The 22,569-nt window shown below is 40.5% G+C and overlaps 1 protein-coding gene across 3 annotated transcripts in view; it reads left to right on the plus strand.

Annotated features, from left to right (window-relative positions):
• LOC5564742 (plexin-B) overlaps positions 1-22,569 on the plus strand; it is a 177,726-nt gene that overhangs the window by 145,656 nt on the left and 9,501 nt on the right. For all 3 annotated transcript variants that reach the window (XM_021844154.1, XM_021844155.1, XM_021844153.1), the window contains 9 exons: positions 5,560-5,685; positions 5,752-6,558; positions 12,134-13,844; positions 18,594-19,077; positions 19,159-19,699; positions 19,787-20,343; positions 21,960-22,140; positions 22,204-22,386; positions 22,450-22,534. In XM_021844154.1, the coding sequence (XP_021699846.1) occupies positions 5,560-5,685; positions 5,752-6,558; positions 12,134-13,844; positions 18,594-19,077; positions 19,159-19,699; positions 19,787-20,343; positions 21,960-22,140; positions 22,204-22,386; positions 22,450-22,534 (4,675 nt within the window). The remainder of the gene's footprint in view (positions 1-5,559; positions 5,686-5,751; positions 6,559-12,133; positions 13,845-18,593; positions 19,078-19,158; positions 19,700-19,786; positions 20,344-21,959; positions 22,141-22,203; positions 22,387-22,449; positions 22,535-22,569) is intronic.

Below are 22,569 nucleotides of genomic sequence, written 5' to 3' on the forward strand. Positions count from 1 at the left end.
CATTGCCCAAAACGTGTTTAGAACGATTTAAGATAACTAAAAATGATATTTAGATCGAAAATAAAAATTTGGGTATTAGAGAGTTAAGAATACGAAAAATACGTACAAATAAGGGAGAGGGACAGAGTGCGCAGAGTTAGGAACATTAATGCGCAGAATAAGGAGCACTGCTAAAATGAGTGCGCAGAGTTAGGAACACGGATACCCTTGAGAAGATTTAAAAATTTGCAATGAAAATCATTACTTAGTGAAGCTTTTATATTTTTTACTTATACATAAGATCAATAAGTATTTGCTCCCAAAATTTCAGAGCATTGTGTTTAGTTTTCATTAATTTACAGCTGTTTGAAATTTGAAAAGCCTTAAGTGCGCAGAGTACGGAGCCTTCACGGTACCTCTTTTAAGTTGTCCTCCCTGATAGGGTACAGGCATTTCTATAATTCAGTGCACCAGTATCCGCTCATGTCCCTATTTCCGCTCACTGTTGTAAAAAATATTTTTCGTGACAAAAACCAACATTTTTCGCACGGATGTATTCTAGCAATATTAGACATTATTTTCATTTGATAAAATTATTATTTATATTGAAAACACAAGACCTCGTGAGCGGTTATTGCATCACTAGGTATTTTTGTGTGTTCCAATAACCGCTCATGTAAAAAGTTAAACAAAATTTTAAAGAAATGTCGATTTTAGTATACAGCCTTCTTTATCGCAGTAATAGCTGTGGTTTGACCATATCAAGATAAATAAGGAAATTCGAAATATTGCATTTTTTAGTAAGTTCGTCACGAAATCTGTTTACCGTGAGCGGAAATAGGAACACTTAGATGCAGTAGGTAACAAATGCAATTAAATATTTTTTATGGAAAGTTTTTCAAATTCTGTTTATTTTTCCGCTGATTACCGTGACATGCTCTATTACCGTGAGGTTAAAAAAACTCAAGTTTCAATCGATCAGATAAAAATAACGTATGATTATTTCCAAGTCTTTCATGTTTTATATAGTAGACCGGTTTCTATACTTTGCATAAAAAATATGATTTGAACCATTTTGAAAATTTTACCATAGTTACAGTTGATGTTGTTAAACATACCAGTGTTCCAAATACCGTGCATCCGACCCCGACTGCCGGGTCACATTTTGAAACATCTCTCAATTGAACGAACGAAGCGCCTCAAAAATAAAATTTTTGTATCAAACAACGTATTGAGGTTTGCATGATTGATTCGGGAAATGAAATATATATATTTCGCTTCGCCATTTTGGAATTATAACTGAAACACGGTATTTGGAACACATAAACAACCGTGCCCTAATACCGTGTGTTGGCACCAGGCGATTACATTCTAACATTGTTTTTGTTTGTTTGTATGTGCAACTTTAGTTCAAGTTTGTCATGGATTTCTTAATACTACTTAATGTGCTAACATTTGTGACAATCATTTAGAAAAATAAATAATATAATATGCTAGAAATCCACAAAAATTTTAAATACACCATATTAGGCAACACACGGAATTAGAGCAGGTCATTTCATTTATTTAGTTAACATCTACACAGATAACACTGAATCAACAATTTCACGCCACAATACTCGGTTCGTGGCCGCATCTCTCCATCCTCGGTTCTGCCCCACGCTCGCCAAATCGATACGCACTTGGTCCGCCCACCTAGCTCGCTGCGCTCCACGCCTTCTTGTACCAACCGGATCCGAGGCGAACACCATTTTTGCAGGGTTGCTGTCCGGCATTCTTGCAACATGCCCTGCCCATCGTATCCTTCCAGCTTTGGCCACCTTCTGGATACTGGGTTCGCCGTAGAGTTGGGCGAGCTCGTGGTTCATCCTTCGCCGCCACACACCGTTCTCCTGCACACCGCCGAAGATCGTCCTAAGCACCCGACGTTCGAAGACTCCCAAGTGCTTGCAGGTCCTCCTCGAGCATCGTCCACGTTTCATGCCCGTAGAGGACTACCGGCCTTATGAGCGTTTTGTACATGGTACATTTGGTGCGGGCGTGAATCTTTTTTGACCGCAGTTTCTTCTGGAGGCCATAGTAGGCCCGACTTCCACTGATGATGCGCCTCCGTATTTCACGGCTAACGTTATTGTCAGCCGTCAGCAAGGATCCAAGGTAAACGAACTCGTCGACCACCTCGAAAGTATCCCCAGTCTATCGTAACACTGCTACCTAGGCGAGCCCTGTCGCGCTCGGCTCCACCAGCTAGCATATACTTTGTCTTGGCCGCATTCACCACCAGTCCAACTTTTGCTGCCTCGCGTTTCAGGCGGGTGTACAGGTCTGCCACCTTTTCAAATGTTCGGCCGACGATGTCCATATCATCCGCGAAGCAAACAAATTGACTGGATCTCGTAAAAATCGTACCCCGGCTGTTAAGCCCGGCTCTCCGCATAACACCTTCTAGCGCAATGTTGAACAACAGGCACGAAAGTCCATCACCTTGTCGTAGTCCCCGGTGGGATCCAAACGAACTGGAGTGTTCGCCTGAAACCTTCACACAATTTTGCACACCTTCCATCGTCGCTCTTATCAGTCTCGTGAGCTTCCCGGGAAAGCTGTTTTCGTCCATGATTTTCCATAGCTCTACGCGGTCGATACTGTCGTATGCCGCCTTGAAATCGATGAAAAGGTGATGCGTTGGGACCTGGTATTCACGGCATTTTTGGAGGATTTGCCGTACAGTAAAGATCTGGTCCGTTGTCGATCGGCCGTCAACGAAGCCGGCTTGATAACTTCCCACGAACTCGTTTACTACAGGTGACAGACGACGGAAGATGATCTGGGATAATACTTTGTAGGCCGCATTTAGAATGGTGATCGCTCGAAAGTTCTCACAATCTAACTTGTCGCCTTTCTTGTAGATGGGGCATATTACCCCTTCCTTCCACTCCTCCGGTAGCTGTTCTGTTTCCCAGATTGTGCCTATCAGCTGATGCAGACAAATGGCCAGCCTTTCCGGACCCATCTTTATGAGTTCAGCTCCGATACCATCCTTACCAGCAGCTTTATTGTTCTTGAGCTGGTGAATGGCATCCTTAACCTCCCTCAAAGTGGAGGCTGGTTGGTTTCCATCTTCCGCAGTACCGACGAAGGCATTTCCTCCGTTGTCTCGATCTTCATTGTCTGTGCTCTCAGCGCCATTCAGGTGCTCGTCGAAGTGCTGCTTCCACCTTTCGATCACCTCACGCTCGTCCGTCAGAATGCTCCCATCCTTATCCCTGCACATCTCGGCTCGCGGCACAAAGCCGTTGCGGGATGCGTTGAGCTTCTGATAGAACTTACGCGTTTCTTGAGACCGGCACAGCTGCTCCATCTCCTCGCACTCCGTCTCCTCCAGGCGGCGTTTTTTCTCCCGAAAGAGGCGGGTCTGCTGTTGCCATTTCCGTTTATAGCGTTCCACGTTCTGCCGGGTCCCTTGCTGCAGCATGACCACCCGCGCTGCATTCTTCTCCTCCAAAACCTCCTGGCACTCCTCGTCGAACCAATCGTTCCGTCGACTCCGTCCCACGTACCCGATGTTGCTCTCAGCTGCATCGTTGATGGCTGCTTTTACTGTTCTCCAGCAGTCCTCAAGAGGGGCTTCGTCCAGCTCACCCTCTTCCGGTAATGAAGCCTCGAGGTGCTGCGCGTATGCCGCTGCGACATCCGGTTGCTTGAGCCGCTCTAGGTCATACCGGGGCGGCCGTCGGTACCGTACGTTGTTAACGACGGAGAGTTTTGGGCGCAGTTTGACCATCACCAGATAGTGGTCGGAGTCGATGTTAGCGCCACGATAGGTCCTGACGTCGATAATGTCGGAGAAGTGTCGACCATCAATCAGAACGTGGTCGATTTGCGATTCTGTCTGCTGTGGTGATCTCCAGGTGTATCGGTATGGAAGGCTGTGCTGGAAGTAGGTGCTACGAATGGCCATATTCTTGGAGGCGGCGAAATCAATTAGTCGTAGGCCGTTTTCGTTCGTCAGCCGGTGGGCGCTGAACTTTCCAATCGTCGGTCTGAATTCCTCCTCCTGGCCAACCTGAGCGTTTAGATCTCCTATGATGATTTTGACGTCGTGGCTTGGGCAGCTGTCGTACTCGCGTTCGAGCTGCGCGTAAAAAGCGTCTTTATCATCATCAGTGCTTCCGGAGTGAGGGCTGTGCACGTTTATTATGCTGAAGTTGAAGAACCGGCCTTTGATCCTCAACTTGCACATTCTCTCATTGATCGGCCACCACCCGATCACGCGCCTCTGCATATCACCCATCACAATAAAAGCTGTTCCCAGCTCGTGTGTGTTGCCGCAGCTCTGGTAGATGGTATGGTTACCTTTAAACGTTCGCACCATTGATCCCTTCCAACACACTTCCTGCAACGCTACGATGCCGAATCCGCGGTCCTTCAGCACGTCGGCGAGTATGCGTGTGCTCCCGATGAAGTTGAGAGATTTGCAGTTCCACGTACCGAGCTTCCAATCGCTAGTCCCTTTACGTCGCTGTGGTCTTCGCCGATTGTCCCGGTTCGTATTCTCTCGTTGATTATTCGTTGCTTGATGTTTTTTTACGGCTGGCTTGCAGGGCCTGACACCAACCCCCTTGATTTCCGGAGGACCATTCCCCCTAAATGTTCGGAGGACCATAGTGCACAGTTTAGCTTAGAGTCCTTCTCTGGCACTCGGACGATGATCAGCCGCCCCTGACATGGGGAACAGACGCTGTTGTGAGCCGCTCCTAACATGGAGTACAGACGCTCAAGGTTTGCAGAAGCAAAAAGCAAAAGCAAACCCCCCCTTCCCTGTCAGCATACGACCAAAGTTCCCACCGGGGGTTGGTTACTCGATCTTCCCTAAGGTTACTCGTACCCCGGCCAGTACCGCGAGGAGGTAGGGATAGGAGTTGCTGGGCAAGAGGCTAAGGACCGCACAGAGGGGTCTATTTTATTCCTTCAGGTACGCGAGGTACCAATGGTACGCCATGCCCAGCCATTTACCAATTAGAGCAGGTCACGGTACCTATACTTGGAGCTACATTGTGACAATAGAAACAATGACAGGGTTGGTTAATTTCAATTCAGAGTGGATTGAGAATCTCGGAACGATAGATTCTACGATTCATCGAATTCGATGACAATTTCAAATGTCACTTCCCCGAATGCCATTGTTTCGAACGATCACTACCCTAAATAACGAATAGTCACTACCCAAATGGCCATCATTCCGAAAGGCCACTTTCCCGAGTGGTCATTACCCGAACACCCGAATTTATTTGAGAGAGTAGACCTTCTATTTTAAAATTTTTTTAACCTGCCAGTCGTCGCGTGGTTGACCACCGTCAGAACCACCACGCTGCTGTTGTGATCGAAAAGCGAGGTTTTTCACCAGTGTTGTACAAAATACAACAGCGCGACGACTGAAGTGTTAATAAAAAACGTATAATTTGACGCGGATTCTGTACACGTTGACTTGACTTTCCGCGTTTTGTATTGACCTTACTGTAACAGTCCTGAACAAGAAACAAGATTATTGAACAGCACATCAAACCATAATTTTCTTTGCAGATATTAATGTCAGGACCCTCTGCTGGAGAATACGAACGCATTGAGGTGGACAGTGGTTATAAAATACTTCCGGATACAATGCTTTCACCGAAAAATGAATACATGTATATTTTGTCTGAAAAAAGAGTAAGTGTTATTACAATCTGTATGAAGTGATAAGTTGTTTTATGTTCATCTCATATCGTTTCCTAGGTTATCAAAATGAAAGTCGAACATTGTAGTACATTCACCAACTGTTCGAGTTGTTTAGAATCTAGGGATCCGTTCTGCGGTTGGTGTTCTCTCGAAAAGCGTTGTACAGTCCGGAACACTTGTCAAAAAGATACTAGCACTGCAAGATGGTTATCGATTAGCACCGGACAGCAGTGTATCGATTTTGAGATGGTATCCCCTGATAAAATTCCTATCAATCAGATGGCAACGGTGCATCTCATTATTCGAACACTTCCTGAATTGCCACATAATGCCAAATACAAATGTGTTTTTGGTAATTCAACCCCAATCGATGCTAATGTGACAAATGAAGGGCTAGTGTGTAGAACTCCTCCAATAGATAAACGTCCCCAACTGGCTGCTAATACGGACCATATCCTAGTTCCACTAAGCGTTCGAAGTTCTGAGACAAATAAGGATTTTGTATCCCGCAATTTTGCGTTTTACGACTGCTCTCGTCACGATAACTGTAGAAAATGTCTCCGCAGCCAGTGGGGTTGCAACTGGTGCATTTACGATAACAAGTGCGTGTATAATACTTCAACTTGTCGCAATTCTGGTAACATCGTTACCAACGAAAACACGTGTCCACACTTTAAGAAACGATCCGAGCCCATTCTGCTGCCCAACAAGGTTCCCAAGGAAATAAAACTAGAAATCGAAAATCTGCCCAGGCCACAAAGTGCCCATACTGGTTTCCTGTGCACTGTCAATATCGAAGGAGCTCACATGGTTTTACCAGCACGCGTGGAATCAAATAAATATGTTGTTTGTGAAAAAACACCGGTAAGTATTCGAAATATGGCATACTGTTATGGAAAAAAAAACAATAAGACCACTTCGGCATAAAAAGTTCAACTCTCTGATGTTTTTGGTTTTCTTTCTTATAACTAGCAGATTTGTGTTTCAGTTATTTTATGTTATGTTTATCTACCTATAGATTTTCACGCCCAATTGCAACTTAACATGATCAAACAAGGAAAATAGTAGAGATGTACCGAATATTCGGCCGGTCGAATATCTCAATTATTTTTATTTTGCCGAATAGTTAAATGCGTTATTTGGCCGAATAAGCCGAATAGTGACCGAATAGTAACAAGATAAACTAAACTGTAATAAAATACAAGTGAAGGAAATTTTTAAAAGATGATCCAACGAGTTTTCCTTTTCATGGATTCCATGGATGTTTGATGCCAAATGTTTAAAAATGTGAGAATTTCTCCATTCTATTCCGACTACGGTGCAGCTCAGTACACAAGCCATTCTCTACTTATCAACCTTTTACTCAGGGGCTGTATCAATGCTCATGCTCTGAATAATGAAAGAATTGAGCATCAATAATCAAGTATACTCCTCGCACTATGATGACGATATAAGCTGCCATCTATTGTAGCAAGGTATCCAGCGGTAGCAATGGTCTGTTCTAACAAAATAACTTGTTCAAGATTGTAAGGCTATTTGTATTCAATCATACTCTGTTTCAGAGGTCAAAAACGAATGACGGACCCGTAAGCAAAGACATTTACGCAAAACCCGCAAGGGAAAAAGAATCTCCTTTCAGTAGTAAGTTCACACAAACAGTTGTACAATCAAGCCCTTGCTTCCCAGAAAGACCCTATAGATGGGCAGAAGAGCCCGCCCTTTTTCCATCATGAAATGTTAGCGATAAAAAGTTGACAGTTTCACTCTTTGTATTCATATCGATTCAATCGGATTCCCTGATGGTACCACCCAACCCAAAATGCATATAATATTAAAAACATAATCAAATACAATCCAATGAAAAGATCTCGCCATTTTTTTAAATTTTTGTTTAGATTTTTGAAGTTGGTCGTTAAAACGATGTCGTCGAACTATTTCATCATTAACTGCGAATCTAAGAAAATGATATATTGCAACACACAACCACCACCACCAAAAATCCAGTTACTCATCTCCAATGGGTTTACCACAAAAGGCCGACACAAGAGGCCGAATCACATAAGGCCGAATCACAAAAGGCCGAAAGCACAAAAGGCCGAAACATACAAAAGGCCGAATCACAGAAGGCTGAATCACAGAAGGCCGAATCACAAAAGGCCGAATCACAAAAGGCCGAATCACAAAAGGCCGAATCACAAAAGGCTGAATCATAGAAGGCCGAATCACGGAAGGCGGAAGGAATTTTAGTGGAAACCACAAACATTCAGCACATTTTTCTACAATATTATGGATACTTTACAGTAGGGGAAGCGGGACAAGATGCACAAGTAACATTACTAGCTAAATAAGAGTGTATGGTTAGTGATATTTGGGTGTGTCAGCTGGTCTATTCTTAGATGACACACCCAAAATCAATTCTATTGAAGCTTAAGTAGTCGTGCTGTTGTATTTTGTACAACATAAGTGTAAAAACCTCGTGAAAACTGGAAGGGTATACAGTGCCTGTTCGATTTTGCCAACATGCCAAAAATTTTCATGTTGCCTAAATTGAACAGTTCCAAAATTTAATGGTTGTTTTTCTTTTTGAAACTTGTATCACCGTAATAATGACCACGAATTAACTTTACCTATTTTGAATATGGTAAGTCTTAAAAAGGCCCACAGAAACATTGAAATTGACAGGATTTGTGACTGACCATGATCCATTTTTGTGTGCATGGATTTCCGTGTTTCAAAATTCAAACCGAGTCAAAATCGAACGGGCACTGTACGATGAAAAGTATTCTTATTAAACTTAGTATTCTTATGATTACTTAAACCAGGCCTGCCCAACGTACGGCCCGCGGGCCGCATCCGGCCCGCGACCTAATTTTGTACGGCCCGCGGAAGATTCGAAGATTCTTCTCATATTTGGCCCGTAAACTATTCTACCTACCCGAAGGAAGAACATTCAATTTAGTTCAAGCTAATATTTTTGCCCGATAATTATTTAAATCGTTTTTGCGAATCTTATTGAATCTTGGTATTATGAATGATCCATATTCTTAATTTTATATTTAGGGCGTTTTGCAGCTAAATTTTGAGCACTGTCGATGGCAGTTTTAATAACGGTTAAAATTGTTCTACGCAAAAATCTGACATGAGAAAATTGATTTAAGGTTCATTATGAGAAAAAGCTTAGATATTAATTTTGCTAGAATTACAACAACAATGATTGTATCATGGCTTCCTACAACATTTAATAGATGAAACCTGCACAAAACTCATTGCCAAAAGGCTAAATTTCAAACATAATTTAACTGAATTATAAGCTAATACTCACACAGAATCCTGTAAATAAATTTTTGCAATTCCGTTGCGAATCAATCAACTTTTCATTGAGAAGTTGATCAACATAACGGCCTACTTTTCCTACCAAAAGAAACAGTGCTGAAAAGTGCTACTTTTCAGCACTCTTTTCGGTGCTGAAAAGTAGCACTTTTCAGTACTGTTTTGGTAGGCGTCAATCGAATAACCCAGTGTCCCAGTCTCTTCATGCCATGCTTATTCTGGGCGGCGTGTGAGTCGAGACGAGTCGTTCTCACCTCGGGTGACGTGAGGCGACTAATGTTAATCAAATAGAAACGAGTCCACATCTCACCGACTCGTCTTGGCTTACATGCCACACAGGATAAGCACAATTGCATCTGATCCTTGAGTTTTTTCTACATCTGGCGTGAGGTGAGGATTGTCGGTGTCCTATAGCGAGGTGATAATTCTCGACTCGAGCGAAGTGTCTTTCCATTTGGTTTACACGGCGAGTCACTTCACTAGAGTCGACATTCGTTATGTGATCAGGTTCCGACACAGGTTGGCGATTCTGATGTGGGATCGGATCGTCCAGCATTTTCTTACCTGTTCATTCCTCTAATAGGGAAGATTTGCATGATACCCATGGGAGCGAGAAAATTTGTGACATTCATGGGTACTACTGTCACAGCCTACGTGATTGAAAAATACTGAATTGAAACTACGCATGGCTGTATGCCCATGTGGGTTCTCTTGAAATGTTTGCTTGTGCTTTTAGTGTTCATCCAGTTGAAACGGCATTTTTCGATATAGCAAAAAATGTTGTATGCAACTCGTTGCAAAACTCGATTTTTTCAGCACTCGTTGTATTTATCCAACTCGGCGAGCCTCGTTGGATAAATGTACAACTCGTGCTGAAAAAATCATCATTTTGCAACTTGCATAAATAACTATTTACCAACACTTGGTCGTGACTCCCGCAGAATCCTTGGGTAGATTATAAAAAAGACTTTTCACAAAATCATGAATAGGATTTTTGAAGAATTCATTAGTCATGTTACGGGTAACATGGCTTTTCAAAGAATCTTCAACTGGATTCTATAGACTTATAGTCAGGATTTTTATCGAATTCAATACGTAATTTTCTTAAATCTTGGGACAGGTTACAATATATCCTATTGAGGATTTTGACAGAATCTTAAACGAATTCATAATATAATTTTAAGCAGGTTCATTTTGAAATACTGGTTAGCATTCTCAAAGATTAGAATTTTGTAATGATTATTGTTCCCAATGAATCCTAGGCACAATTCTTGTAAAATTTTGGACATTCTGACCAAGATTTTCGTAACAGCTCGATAAGGATTTTGACACTTTCTGGGTAATTCTAATACTAATAGGTCGGATTATAATAGAATTCGGAGTTTTATTTTTATAAAATAGTAGACATCATGCTCACAGGGTCAAAAAATTCTGAGGTAGATTCTTCAGAATATTCTGGACTAGATTATTATATAATTTTGGAAGGGAGTCCTTCAAGGGACTCTCGCAATAATCAGCAGGATGCTTTGCACCAATGATCTGTTTTTAGCATTCTTCAAATTAAATTTTCTAAATTCACTGACATTTGTCAAATTTCATGAACTTCATTTACCTATTTTTTTAAAACTTTATGCGAATGTTTGTGCATTTGGAAATGTGGCCCGCCACACAAAGTTGTTCCTGCGATTTGGCCCGCGTTGCAAAAAGGTTGGGCAGGCCTGACTTAAACACTTGTTATACCCTATCTCAGCAATCATTCTCCTGCTTGTTGCGTAAAAGACTATGTTGGCATTATACCGGGCAAACGCTTGCTGTCCTAAAAATGGAAAAACATCCTCTGTTCGCATTATACCGGGCAAACGCCTGGATTTGCTATTTTTGCATGACACCGAATAGATGCTATACACAACCTTCGGATATCGGAGACTTCGGCGGCCTTCTGCCGCCTCAGTTTCTGTATCCTCAATGCGGCTTCGCCGCATATAAATTTTGCACTGTTTAATGACATGACTGCATTTAGCAAAGCATGAACTTGTTCTTTTCATATCCAAGCTTTATTCTTTAGGTTTGTAACTTTAATTCGGCCTTCTGTGATTGGCTTTTTGTGATTCGGCCTTTTGTGATTCGGCCTTTTGTGATTCGGCCTTTTGTAATTCGGCCTTTTGTGATTCGGCCTTTTATGATTCGACCTTCTGTGGTTCGACCTTCTGTGCATTCGGCCTTTTGTGATTCGGCCTTCTGTGCATTCGGCCTTTTGTGGTAGGCTAGAATGTATTGGGCCTTTTGTGATTCGGCCTTCTGTGATTCGGCCTTCCGTGATTCGGCCTTTTGTGATTCGGCCTTCTGTGATAATCCCTCTCCAATACGCCCCGACAAAAATGCACACCGCTTCGAAAAACTGTTGCATCACACCTGTCTTACGAAGGCCAGATACCCATCATTCTCCCCACCCCACATTCAACAATCGTTTCCCTGATTTTCGCTTCATCCGCCACCAACACTAGCAATCACAAGTAAACCGGCACCACCACATCTATCCAATCAACAAACAGCCGGCCATTCTTCACACTTTTTTCTGTCTTCGTTGTCAATTGATTTAACACGCCTACGTCAAGATTCTCACTACACGTTCACCTCATTACGTTCTCAAGCCTCAAATATACTACTTGCACTATGGTCAAAACTACAATCACTCTATTCACAGTCTGTTGAATACAACAATCGGATCGGAGCTAGAAAGTGCTTGAATCGGTGAGGAATCAATAAGAAATAATTTGCATTACAGGATCAATTACCAACACTTTATTGGTATTAAAACAAAGTGCAGTTCAAAAATATTCGGCAAAATTTGATCTTGATGAAACTTGATCTGGAAAAATATTATTTTGTCATTGTTCAAACAAGAAAATCACTTAAAGGCTTAAACTTTTTGTTCAGTTACCAGCGATTTCAGTAAGATTATCACGGTGCCAGTTCTTGGGATGTAGCCAAAACTGGTACTTCTACCCTGTTAGAAAAAAAAGAGTTAAACGTATTGCTTGGTCTTATTGTTTAGTCCAGTATTTAAAACAAAAATTAATACTGTAACATTTCATTTATTCAATTTCAGTATTCTTATGAGGCCAACACAAATGAGTACGAAGCCAAGGTTGATGTAAACTGGAACCGGAACCATTACATAGACACAGTGTCAATTATTCTTTACAAGTGTGATATTCTAGGGTCTCACAGAGAGCACGCCGACTGCAGTTTGTGCGTGACACGAGACAAGAAATATCAATGTACTTGGTGCAACAATCAGTGTGTGTATAACGAAACGTGTGCATTCGATACACATTTAAACGAATGTCCCAAGCCAAGAATCGATCTCATCAAACCCCTTAGTGGGCCCATAGAGGGTGGAACGTTACTCACCATAGAGGGAAGCAATTTGGGCATTCGCGAAGAGGACGTGAGGGGTAAAATTAGAATCGGCAATGTGCCATGCGAGCTGGTAAACTATGAAATATCCGTCAAAATAGAGTGCCGCACTGGACCGGTTCCGGAAGAAATGACGGCATCTATTAAAGTTGGCAATGAAGCAGGTTACACCGAATCAAGTGTGCAGTTCCAGTATAAAAATGTACAATTGACAGGGTTGCACCCTACGATGGGACCACAGAGTGGCGGTACAAAAGTTTCCATTATCGGAAAGTTTTTGAATATTGGTTCCAAAATTATGGCATATTTAGATGACTATCCTTGCCTTATCAATATCACTCAAGCTTCGTCCGGTCGACTAACATGCATTACGTCAGCCGCCCGCTCCCCGGAGCATATACGAATCTTAACATTGTTAATAGATGGAGCAAACCGCACGTTGAAGTGCATTGACGACAACCAGCACAATAGCCTAAATCGAAACAATTATCATTATCACAGTCATTATGAAACATGTAGTGTATACAATTATACCGTCGACCCGAAAATAATGCAGATTAAACCGCTTAAGAGTTTCATGAGTGGTGGAAGAATGATGACGGTACATGGCACCAATTTAGACTCCATACAGAAACCTGAGATAGAAGTATACTATGAGGATGAACGAATTAACAAATCGATTTGCACAGTTCTAAACCCCAATCAAATGGAATGTCCATCGCCATCCGTTAACCTTAAATTTCTCTCATTCCTCAAGCACTTGGAACAGATGACAGGAAACCTGCATGCAGGAAATAATCAAAGCCGCATAAAAAATCGCAGAAGTTTAATAACTACAGAATCTTCAGCTTTTATATCAACTGCAGAATCATTGATTAGTGATAACTCAGCGTTAACTGTGTCCCTGTTCTCACCAACCCAGTTTCTTCCATCGGAAGAACTGCAAACAACCGCTTCCTTACTTGAAACTACAATGAACAGACTAAGTTCACCAATAGCGCTCAAAATGAGCGAAAGCCAGATAGCATTCCAAATAAGTTTTGTAATGGATAACGTCCTCTCCGTTAAGGATCTCAACAAACATTTCCAAAATCTGCGCTCCACCATCGTTTACGTAGAAGATCCCATCTATTTTCCATTTCCGAGTTTCAAAAAACTATACAAAGGCGACACTCTTGTCATCGAAGGTGAAAACTTGAACATTGCCAGTGACGAGTCGGACGTGAACGTTACAATCGGAACAATGCAGTGCAACGTTACGAGTTTGGCTCTCACCCAACTGGTATGTACGCCACCGTCGCAGCAACCGCTTCCAACGGATGAAAATGGCACGGAACAAACTGTCCAAGATTTGCCACTAGTCGTGGTACGCGTCGGTCAAAATCTTCGCTTCCAAATCGGTACGTATTGTTATTGCCTATTATTGCCATAAGTCTGTTTTTTTTTTGTTCTGTGATGATTCAAATATTACGGTCTTCGTTTTTTAGGGCTTCGATATCCCCTCTCTTCCTTTCAGTCACGATTTTTCCAATACTTAATGTACGCACTGTCACATTTTCGTAGAAACCTACAGAAATAATGGATGTAATTTTCAAATGTTTCTTTTTGAAACAGTGCGTCATAATTATTAATAAAATCTTTCGTCCACTCCAGAATTCATGAATGCTGACATTTGTTCATATCGCAGTATTAGGTACTATTATTATATACTGTACATATCGCAATTTGAGAAAAAAAATTTTTTTTTTCACCGCTTCAATGCATGTTTCATATGCTGTTAAGGTGAACATGAATCGAAGCCATACTTCAAATTTTCAAGAGCACAAATCTGAAGAACCTCTCGGGGATGAACCAGCCTCGGGCTGAATTTCCCCTTAATAAAGAGTCAATCAATCAATCTGAAGAACCGAACACCCGTTTGAGCTGAAAAGTTAATCGATTGGTCACCACCAGCTAGTTATCGATTAGGTTTTCAGCTTAAACGGATGTTTGGTTCTCCAGATTTGTGCTCTCGAAAATTTGAGGTTTGGCTTCGATTCATCTTCACCTTAATGTAAGAAAATTTGTACTAGACTTTAGTATTATCGTACACGATGAACGAATGCGAAAGTGGCAACTTTGGCAAAGAAAGCTCTCAAGTAATAAATCCTACAAGGACCCTACCCGGATCCTACCAGGATCCTACCCGAATCCTACCAGGATCCTACCCGAATCCTACCAGGATCCTACCCGGATCCTACCAGGATCCTACCCGGATCCTACCAGAATCCTACCCGGATCCTACCAGGATCCTACCCGGATCCTACCCGGATCCTACCAGGATTCTACCAGGATCCTACCCGGATCCTACCAGGATCCTACCCGGATCCTACCAGGATCCTACCCGGATCCTACCAGGATCCTACCAGGATCCTACCAGGATCCTGCCCGGATTCTACCAGGATCCTGCCCGGATTCTACCAGGATCCTGCCAGGATCCTACCAGGATACTGCCCGGATCCTACCAGGATCCTACCCGGATCCTACCAGGATTCTACCAGGATCCTACCCGGATCCTACCAGGATCCTACCCGGATCCTACCAGGATCCTACCCGAATCCTACCAGGATCCTACCCGGATCCTACCAGGATCCTACCCGGATCCTACCAGGATCCTACCCGGATCCTACCAGGATCCTACCCGGATCCTACCAGGATCCTACCCGGATCCTACCAGGATCCTACCCGGATCCTACCAGGATCCTACCCGGATCCTACCAGGATCCTACCAGGATCCTGCCCGGATCCTACCAGGATCCTACCAGGATCCTGCCCGGATCCTACCAGGATCCTACCAGGATCCTGCCCGGATCCTACCCGGATCCTACCATAATGTATAAACAGCAAATAGTATGTAGATTGCAATCCCAATTGATAGTTTTATTTCAAAACATGCCCCTCGCATCCCTCTTACAATGTTTAACTAAAAATGGCATTCTGATGGGCGACTCCAATTACACTGCGGAACACGTTTTTGTCTCAACCACCAAAATACCGCTATTTACTAAATTAGAGGTTGCTGAATCCATTGCCGTTTTCAAAGATATCATAGCACGTCTAGTTTTTGAGATGCAAGTTGCATGCAAGTTTGCCGGCTTGCAAGGCAATTTATACGCTATTTTGGTACGGAATTCAATCTTCATGTGTAAAACAATTATTATCTTCTTCTTCTTCTTCTTCTTCTTCTTCTTCTTCTTCTTCTTCTTCTTCTTCTTCTGGTCGTGAAGTGTCAAAAACACCCACTGATAAATGGCACAGCATATTTGCTATAACGCCAGTCGGTTTTTCATTGGGAATAAGTTTGTTTATTTGAATCGATTAGTGCATTAAATATTCAGTTTGATGTCTTTGAGGAATTTGCAGATATTTTGCAGCGTATCGACATTTTTGTCTTCAAATGCTTGTTGGATCGAGTAGAATTTGTCAAGGTTGTGTTTATCACGGGGCAATAAGTGTTTTACACATTCGAAAATGATGTGCTCGGAGGTGTTCAGGCAATCGCAGTAGTCGCAGTACAAGTCATCCTTGATTTTTAACTTGGTAAGCCAGTAAGGCGAAAAATCGTGTCCAGCCAGTAATCTATTTAGGACAATTATTATCAACAATGTTCATAATGTTTTCGATGCTCAAAAGTTATTTTTTTAGGATTCCGAAAAAAGAGAAACAAAGAATTTTGTATGAAAACTGCAAGCATGTCGGAAAAATCGATTTAATCTTAATTTAATCGTGAATTTTATATAGATTTACATCTGAAATGGAAGTTAAAGGCGTATTTTGCATGCTTGGTGGATTATATCACAAAAAAGTTTGATAAATCATATTTGAAATTTCATGCGAATATCAATAAAATTAGTGTTTTATATAACTTTGGCGACCTATAGCTAAACATTTTGACGTGCAGGAACATTTCTGAAAACGGCATCAGATACAGCAATCCCCCACGCAAAAATGTTATTTTTGTACGCTGTGTTATTATGTTAATATCCAAAACTTATTTTTGAAGAACTTAAGCAATTTCGACAAGTTTTTGCTATTATTTTTTTTATTATTATCTCTTCCAAGAGCAGCTAAAAATTACAATATCACGATGGCAACATTGAAAAAGAATCAAAAGTACTGATCAGAATAAAGTACGCAAGTTAGAAGAAGATCCTATAGTGCTCAGATTGATTTAAAATTTTCACCGCATATTGAAAGTAACTTCAAATTTGCTAAACAAGAAATCGTGCTTTTCATAAACAAACTTTAAAGTTATCGCAAATTCGCATTATAAAATGGAAATACTTAGAGCAATATGCCCTTCTCCAAAAATGTTTTATTTGATAAGGCACACAATTTTGTCGAATTATTTTTTTAGTGAAACATATTGTTTCAAAAATATTTCCAAAATAAATTAATGAGAGATTATTGATTATTCAAAATTTTGTATTTCAAATGTTGTTTTGGCATTCGACATTTTGTCTTTCGACGTTTTGTCACCCAACCCCTACCAGGATCCTGCCTGAATCCTACCAATATTCTGCCCGGATCCTACCAGGATCCTACCCGAATCTTATCAGGATCCCACCACTGCAATCTTTGGCATAGTTTGGCATATGTTTAACTAGTTACAGTGGAACCTCTATGATTCGATGTTCCACAAACCCACCATGATGAAGCAAGTGCATCATTTCGCGCAGATTTTCAAGTCCCTCAACAAACAACAACGATATATTTTTAATTAGATTTGCGATAATTAGTAAATTCATTACTTTTTCAAAAGTTACTCCAATAATTGTTTTATAACCTGAAGAATAAATAAAAATACTTAAACTATTCCAAATAGATTTGGCTTTTTTTCAATTTGATTTTATTTTAGTGAAATTTCCAAGACGAACTAAACATTACTGTATCGTGGTGAAATGTATATGTTGTAACGTCAAACCCAAATACCCAAAACAATGCTAAGTATTTGGATTGAACGTTATCTTTTTATCGATTTTGTTAGGATTCATTATTAATCGAATAAGTCAACGTTTTATCAGACATTTGCTTTTATTTTTCATTTCGTTGTTGTGTCCATTCGACGTTTTATTCTATCGACGATTTGGCAATCGACGTTTTTGCATTCGACATTTTGTTTTTCGACGTTTTGTCCTTCTGTCTTTTCGACATTTTGTCATTCGACGAAAGACAAATTTTGGCGTTTTGTCACCCAATCGCCTGAACCACGTCAAACATGTTACGTTCACGGGATTCTACCGAATTACCCCGAATGCTATCAATTTGAATGCCATGACCCCAAATTCCATTCCCCAGAATTTCATGAATCACTTAGACCGGGGTAATGTCATGCAGAGTAATTATGCATTAGGAGATATGGAATTCGAAGTAATGGTATATTCGGGGAAATGCGTTGCTGATTAATAGAGTAGAATTGCTGATTTATATTCTTGTGAGTTAAGGTTGTAGGGGGAGATGCCCCAGTACCGGACACTTGAGTCACTAAATTCATAATTCAAAAAATATTGGTCCTGTTTCCCATTGCTGATAAATATTATCATTTTTTATCGTACACACAAAAAATTGAAAATAGCAGTATGAATTGTAACATTACATAAAAGGCGGCTCCCAATACCGTAAACAATCCGGGAAATGGCTAGATTTTCTGCAGTCGTGGATTTGTACAATCCATCACAGCTTTGTCGCACGGGTAACTGGTCACGGCACCATATGATCGAGCAAGTGATAGGTGTTTCGGCTTGTGGGCTTCGTGGCCGTGCGGTTAGTGTTACCAAGCATTTAGCCGCATCGAGTCATGAGGCGTGGGTTCGATTCCCGCTTCATTTCGGAAAACTTTTCGCCAGGAATGTATTTCGACTGTGCCACTGGGTGCTGCATGCTAGTCCATTATCCTAGTGTGATGCTTTCTTCAAAAAGGCAAATCGCCCACTAGAAGAATTAACATGTCGTGTCTTTTGAATCAGTCAGCTATTCCAATTTAGCAATGCTGTGTTAAGCTTCAGATGAATCCTTGAGCAGCACTTCTGAATTTGATTATTTTGTTCTTTCCAAAACAAGACTCCATTTTCCGAATATCTATGACCAACGTTTTTTTTTCTTCATTTCAGGCTACCTTAAGTACGATTTGATGAAACCATACACTTTTTCACATATTCTGTTTGGTATTGTAATTGGCACTCTTTTCATCGTGATATCCCTAGTAGTGATTTTAATTATTTACCGACGTAAAAGTACACAAGCTGAACGGGAGTACAAACGAATACAGATCCAAATGGATACCCTGGAAAGCAACGTTCGAATGGAATGCAAGCAAGCTTTTGCAGAGTTACAAACCGACATGACCGATTTGACGGCTGATCTGGAAAATAGCGGCATACCAACACTCGATCATGTGAACTACATTATGAAGGTATTCTTCCCCGGAGTGACCGACCATCCAATATTGAACTCATCAAAGTTTAGGATTAATATGCCTCGGAATAATTACGATCAAGCGATGCTGCAGTTCGAACAGCTAATTAATAATAAAGTATTCTTGCTGATATTCATCGAAACTTTGGAGGCACAGAAATCGTTCAGCATACGAGATAAGTAAGTTGGATACACATACAGTGAACATTCTCTAATTACAAGTTGTATCAATCAACAATGATCGCAATTGTTTTTTTTTAGGGTCAACGTTGCCTCACTACTGATGATAGTGCTAATGAACAAAATGGAATATGCTACTGATGTGTTGAAGTGTTTGCTATTACGATTGATTGACAAATCTGTGGTCACCAAACATCCACAATTGATGCTGCGACGAACTGAGAGCGTTGTGGAAAAAATGTTAACAAACTACATGGCTATATGTATGTACGATTATTTGAAGGAATACAGTGGAAATTCGTTATTTTTGCTGTATAAAGCAATAAAGCACCAGATCGAGAAGGGATTAGTAGATGCCGTTACTCATGATGCTCGCTACTCATTGAGCGAGGAACGCTTGTTGCGAGAGCAGATTACGCATAGTGTCGTGACTCTACATATTATTCAGGATGATCTGGATGAAAAGATTCAATGCAAAGTTTTGGACTGTGATACAATAACTCAAGTAAAATCAAAAATACTCGATGCACTTTTCAAAAATACGCCTTTTTCAATGCGCCCTTCGGTACACGATCTAGACCTGGAATGGCGTCATGGTCGTGGTGGTCATCTCACGTTACAGGTAAATCTTTTTCTGTGCCCGTCAAAATGAGTTTGTAGAAATTTTCTTAAATTAAATGCGTTTTTTAATGTATATGTTATATTGCAGGACGAAGATCTGACCACCAAAACAATAGGGGGATGGAAACGTATCAATACTCTTGCCCATTATGGCATCAAAGAATCAGCTGTGATGTCTCTCATTGCCAGACAAAACGATAATTATAATAATTTCAATAACAAACAGCCATACCCGAATTGTTATTATATTAATAACTCTTCGTCTCACATTTCCATCAACGGAGATATGGTTCATCACACCCCAACACTGCAACAAAGTCATTTGTTGAACTTTCAAAATCAAGCGCAACAGGCGCATGCTCGTATATATCACCTAGTAAGATCTATAGATGAAAAGACCACTCTCGGGCAACAACAGGGCCTGCACGAGAGGACTCATAAAGCTATCCCAGAAATTTTCCTCACAAGGTTGCTGGCTACGAAAGGCACAATCCAAAAGTTTGTAGACGATTTCTTCAGCACTATTTTAACCGTCAACAATATGCTACCACCCGCCGTCAAATGGATATTCGATATCCTCGACGATGCCGCAAAGCGGCATGGTATCATTGATCCGGATGTTGTACACGCTTGGAAGTCAAACAGGTAAATATTTTGTGAATGTAGGGTAAGGAAGGGAAAGGAACGAATCCCCATACACGGTGCCTCACCAGACTACTAAATCTAATACCCATCAAATCTGAGTACAGGGCTCAATTCCGAAGGGTTTGATGCAGTTAGTCTAACTTCAATAATACAATCAACGTTCAATAATTCAATCAATATGTTATGTGCTTCAGGAACAGCAAGATTTCCAAGACACTTTTTCACTGCAATCACTGTCTCTTTGGGAAATTCCGTGTGATGTTCTATTTTCATGTCAATATTATTATTTTTCGAAATCTAACGGGATAGTTCCTAAACTATAGAAAGGATAAAACCCACAAGTCACACCAAACAATCTTTCAAATTCCTTGTAGACTAAATAGGCATCTCATGATATTTTTGCAAAAATAGAATTGCGGTGATTCATAAAAAACTGAACTTAAGGTTAGGCTAAACGAATGTCTAGGTCAAAACGCCATTTGACGTGTTTTGTTGCTCTTTTTTGCATACACCTAAACTGCCCATAAACGCATGTCAGTCCCATGTTTGCTGGATTTCCTATTCACATGGGACAATTATGCGTTTATGGGCAGTAAAAGAGTACAACGAAAGAGCCCCATCCCCGAGATAGTCACTCATGATCTTAACCGCGACGGGGTACCTTTTGGAATTTTGTGTATTTTTTCTTATCTCGGATATCAACATGATTTTATTTTTTACGTTTTATACGACATTTGAAACATTTTTGTATTTTTGAAAAATGTTTTAAAAATTGTATTTTTTATAACCTACAAATGCCTGGATCTAATTTAACGTGTGATACAAAAATGTGTACATTTTATATTTTTCTACAATTAACCTATCACACATGAAGAACTTGGTGGAATTGAAATAATTTCAAATCGATTTTTCCGTTAGCGACACGTAAAATAAAATATGTTGCAAAAACAAAATATTTTCAAAAATACTGCAAAAACTCAAGTTTTTATTATTGTCAAAAATCGGTACCCAGAAGAGGCTTCAAGAAAAAATGAAGAAGAATAGGGATGTTCAAAAATAAAAATTAGAAAAATCAAAAACCAAAATTCATAAATTTGCGAATAAAAAAAAATTATTATCTAAAACGTGTTTAGATCTATTTCAGATTGCGAAAAATGATACTTAGATAGAAACTAAAAATTAAATTTGGGTATTAGAGGGTTAATGGTGCCGACTTACTTCGGAAGGGAAGAAAAGCCGTTTGTCCTGAGATGAACTAGCCTAGGGTTGAAAATCTTATAAACAAAGATATAAAATGAAAGAGTACTTATTATAACAAAACCACGATAAACATATAACATACAACCTTTTGTCCTTCGACCTTTTGTCATAGATATTTTCCGGTAGATTTATGACAAGAGGTCGAAAGGACGAAGCTTGAAGAACAAAAAATGAGGGACAAAAATGTTTGAAAGAAAAAAATCTCTCTAAGCTTATCAGGTTCGGCCTTTAGCTCATTTAACATTTTGTATTTCGACCTTTTGTCCATAAACTTGCCTCTTCTTGTCCTAACTATTAAATAACAAAAATGATAATCAAATCAAAAACCTACCAACTATTTCATTTTTTATTCGCAGCTTACCACTTAGATTCTGGGTAAACTTCATAAAAAATCCGGACTTCATTTTCGACATCAACAAATCGCCCAGTGTTGATGCCTGTCTCAGCGTTATAGCGCAAACTTTTATGGACTCATGTTCCACAACAGAGTATAGACTGGGAAAGGATTCTCCATCCAATAAGTTATTATTTGCAAAGGTGAAATCTCTGGATAGTTTAATTTATTTCATTCGATTTACTGAAGATTTTTCAATCGCATAGGACTTGCCACAGTATCGGGAGATGGTTGCAAACTTTTACACGGAAATAGCACACATGCCACAAATAAGTGATCAGGACATGTGCACTGCCATGCAACAGCTGTCTATTCAGCAGCAAGAAGAGTTCGACGTTATAGCGGCGTTGAAAGAGCTTTACATTTACGTAACGAAATATAGGGATCAGGTAAAACAATTAGTACTTTAGTATTGAAACATTTCATTCCATTCTTTATGTTAACGTTTTCAGATCATAGATTCGCTGGATATGGATATACACGCTAAGAAAATGCATTTAATACACAAACTGGAAAACGTTGCCTGCACTTTGGAAGGTAATTATGTGTCTTTTTTGTATAATGTAACACTA

The sequence above is a fragment of the Aedes aegypti genome, chromosome 2, assembly GCF_002204515.2.
Source record: "Aedes aegypti strain LVP_AGWG chromosome 2, AaegL5.0 Primary Assembly, whole genome shotgun sequence".
NCBI classification, from domain to species: Eukaryota; Metazoa; Arthropoda; class Insecta; order Diptera; family Culicidae; genus Aedes; species Aedes aegypti.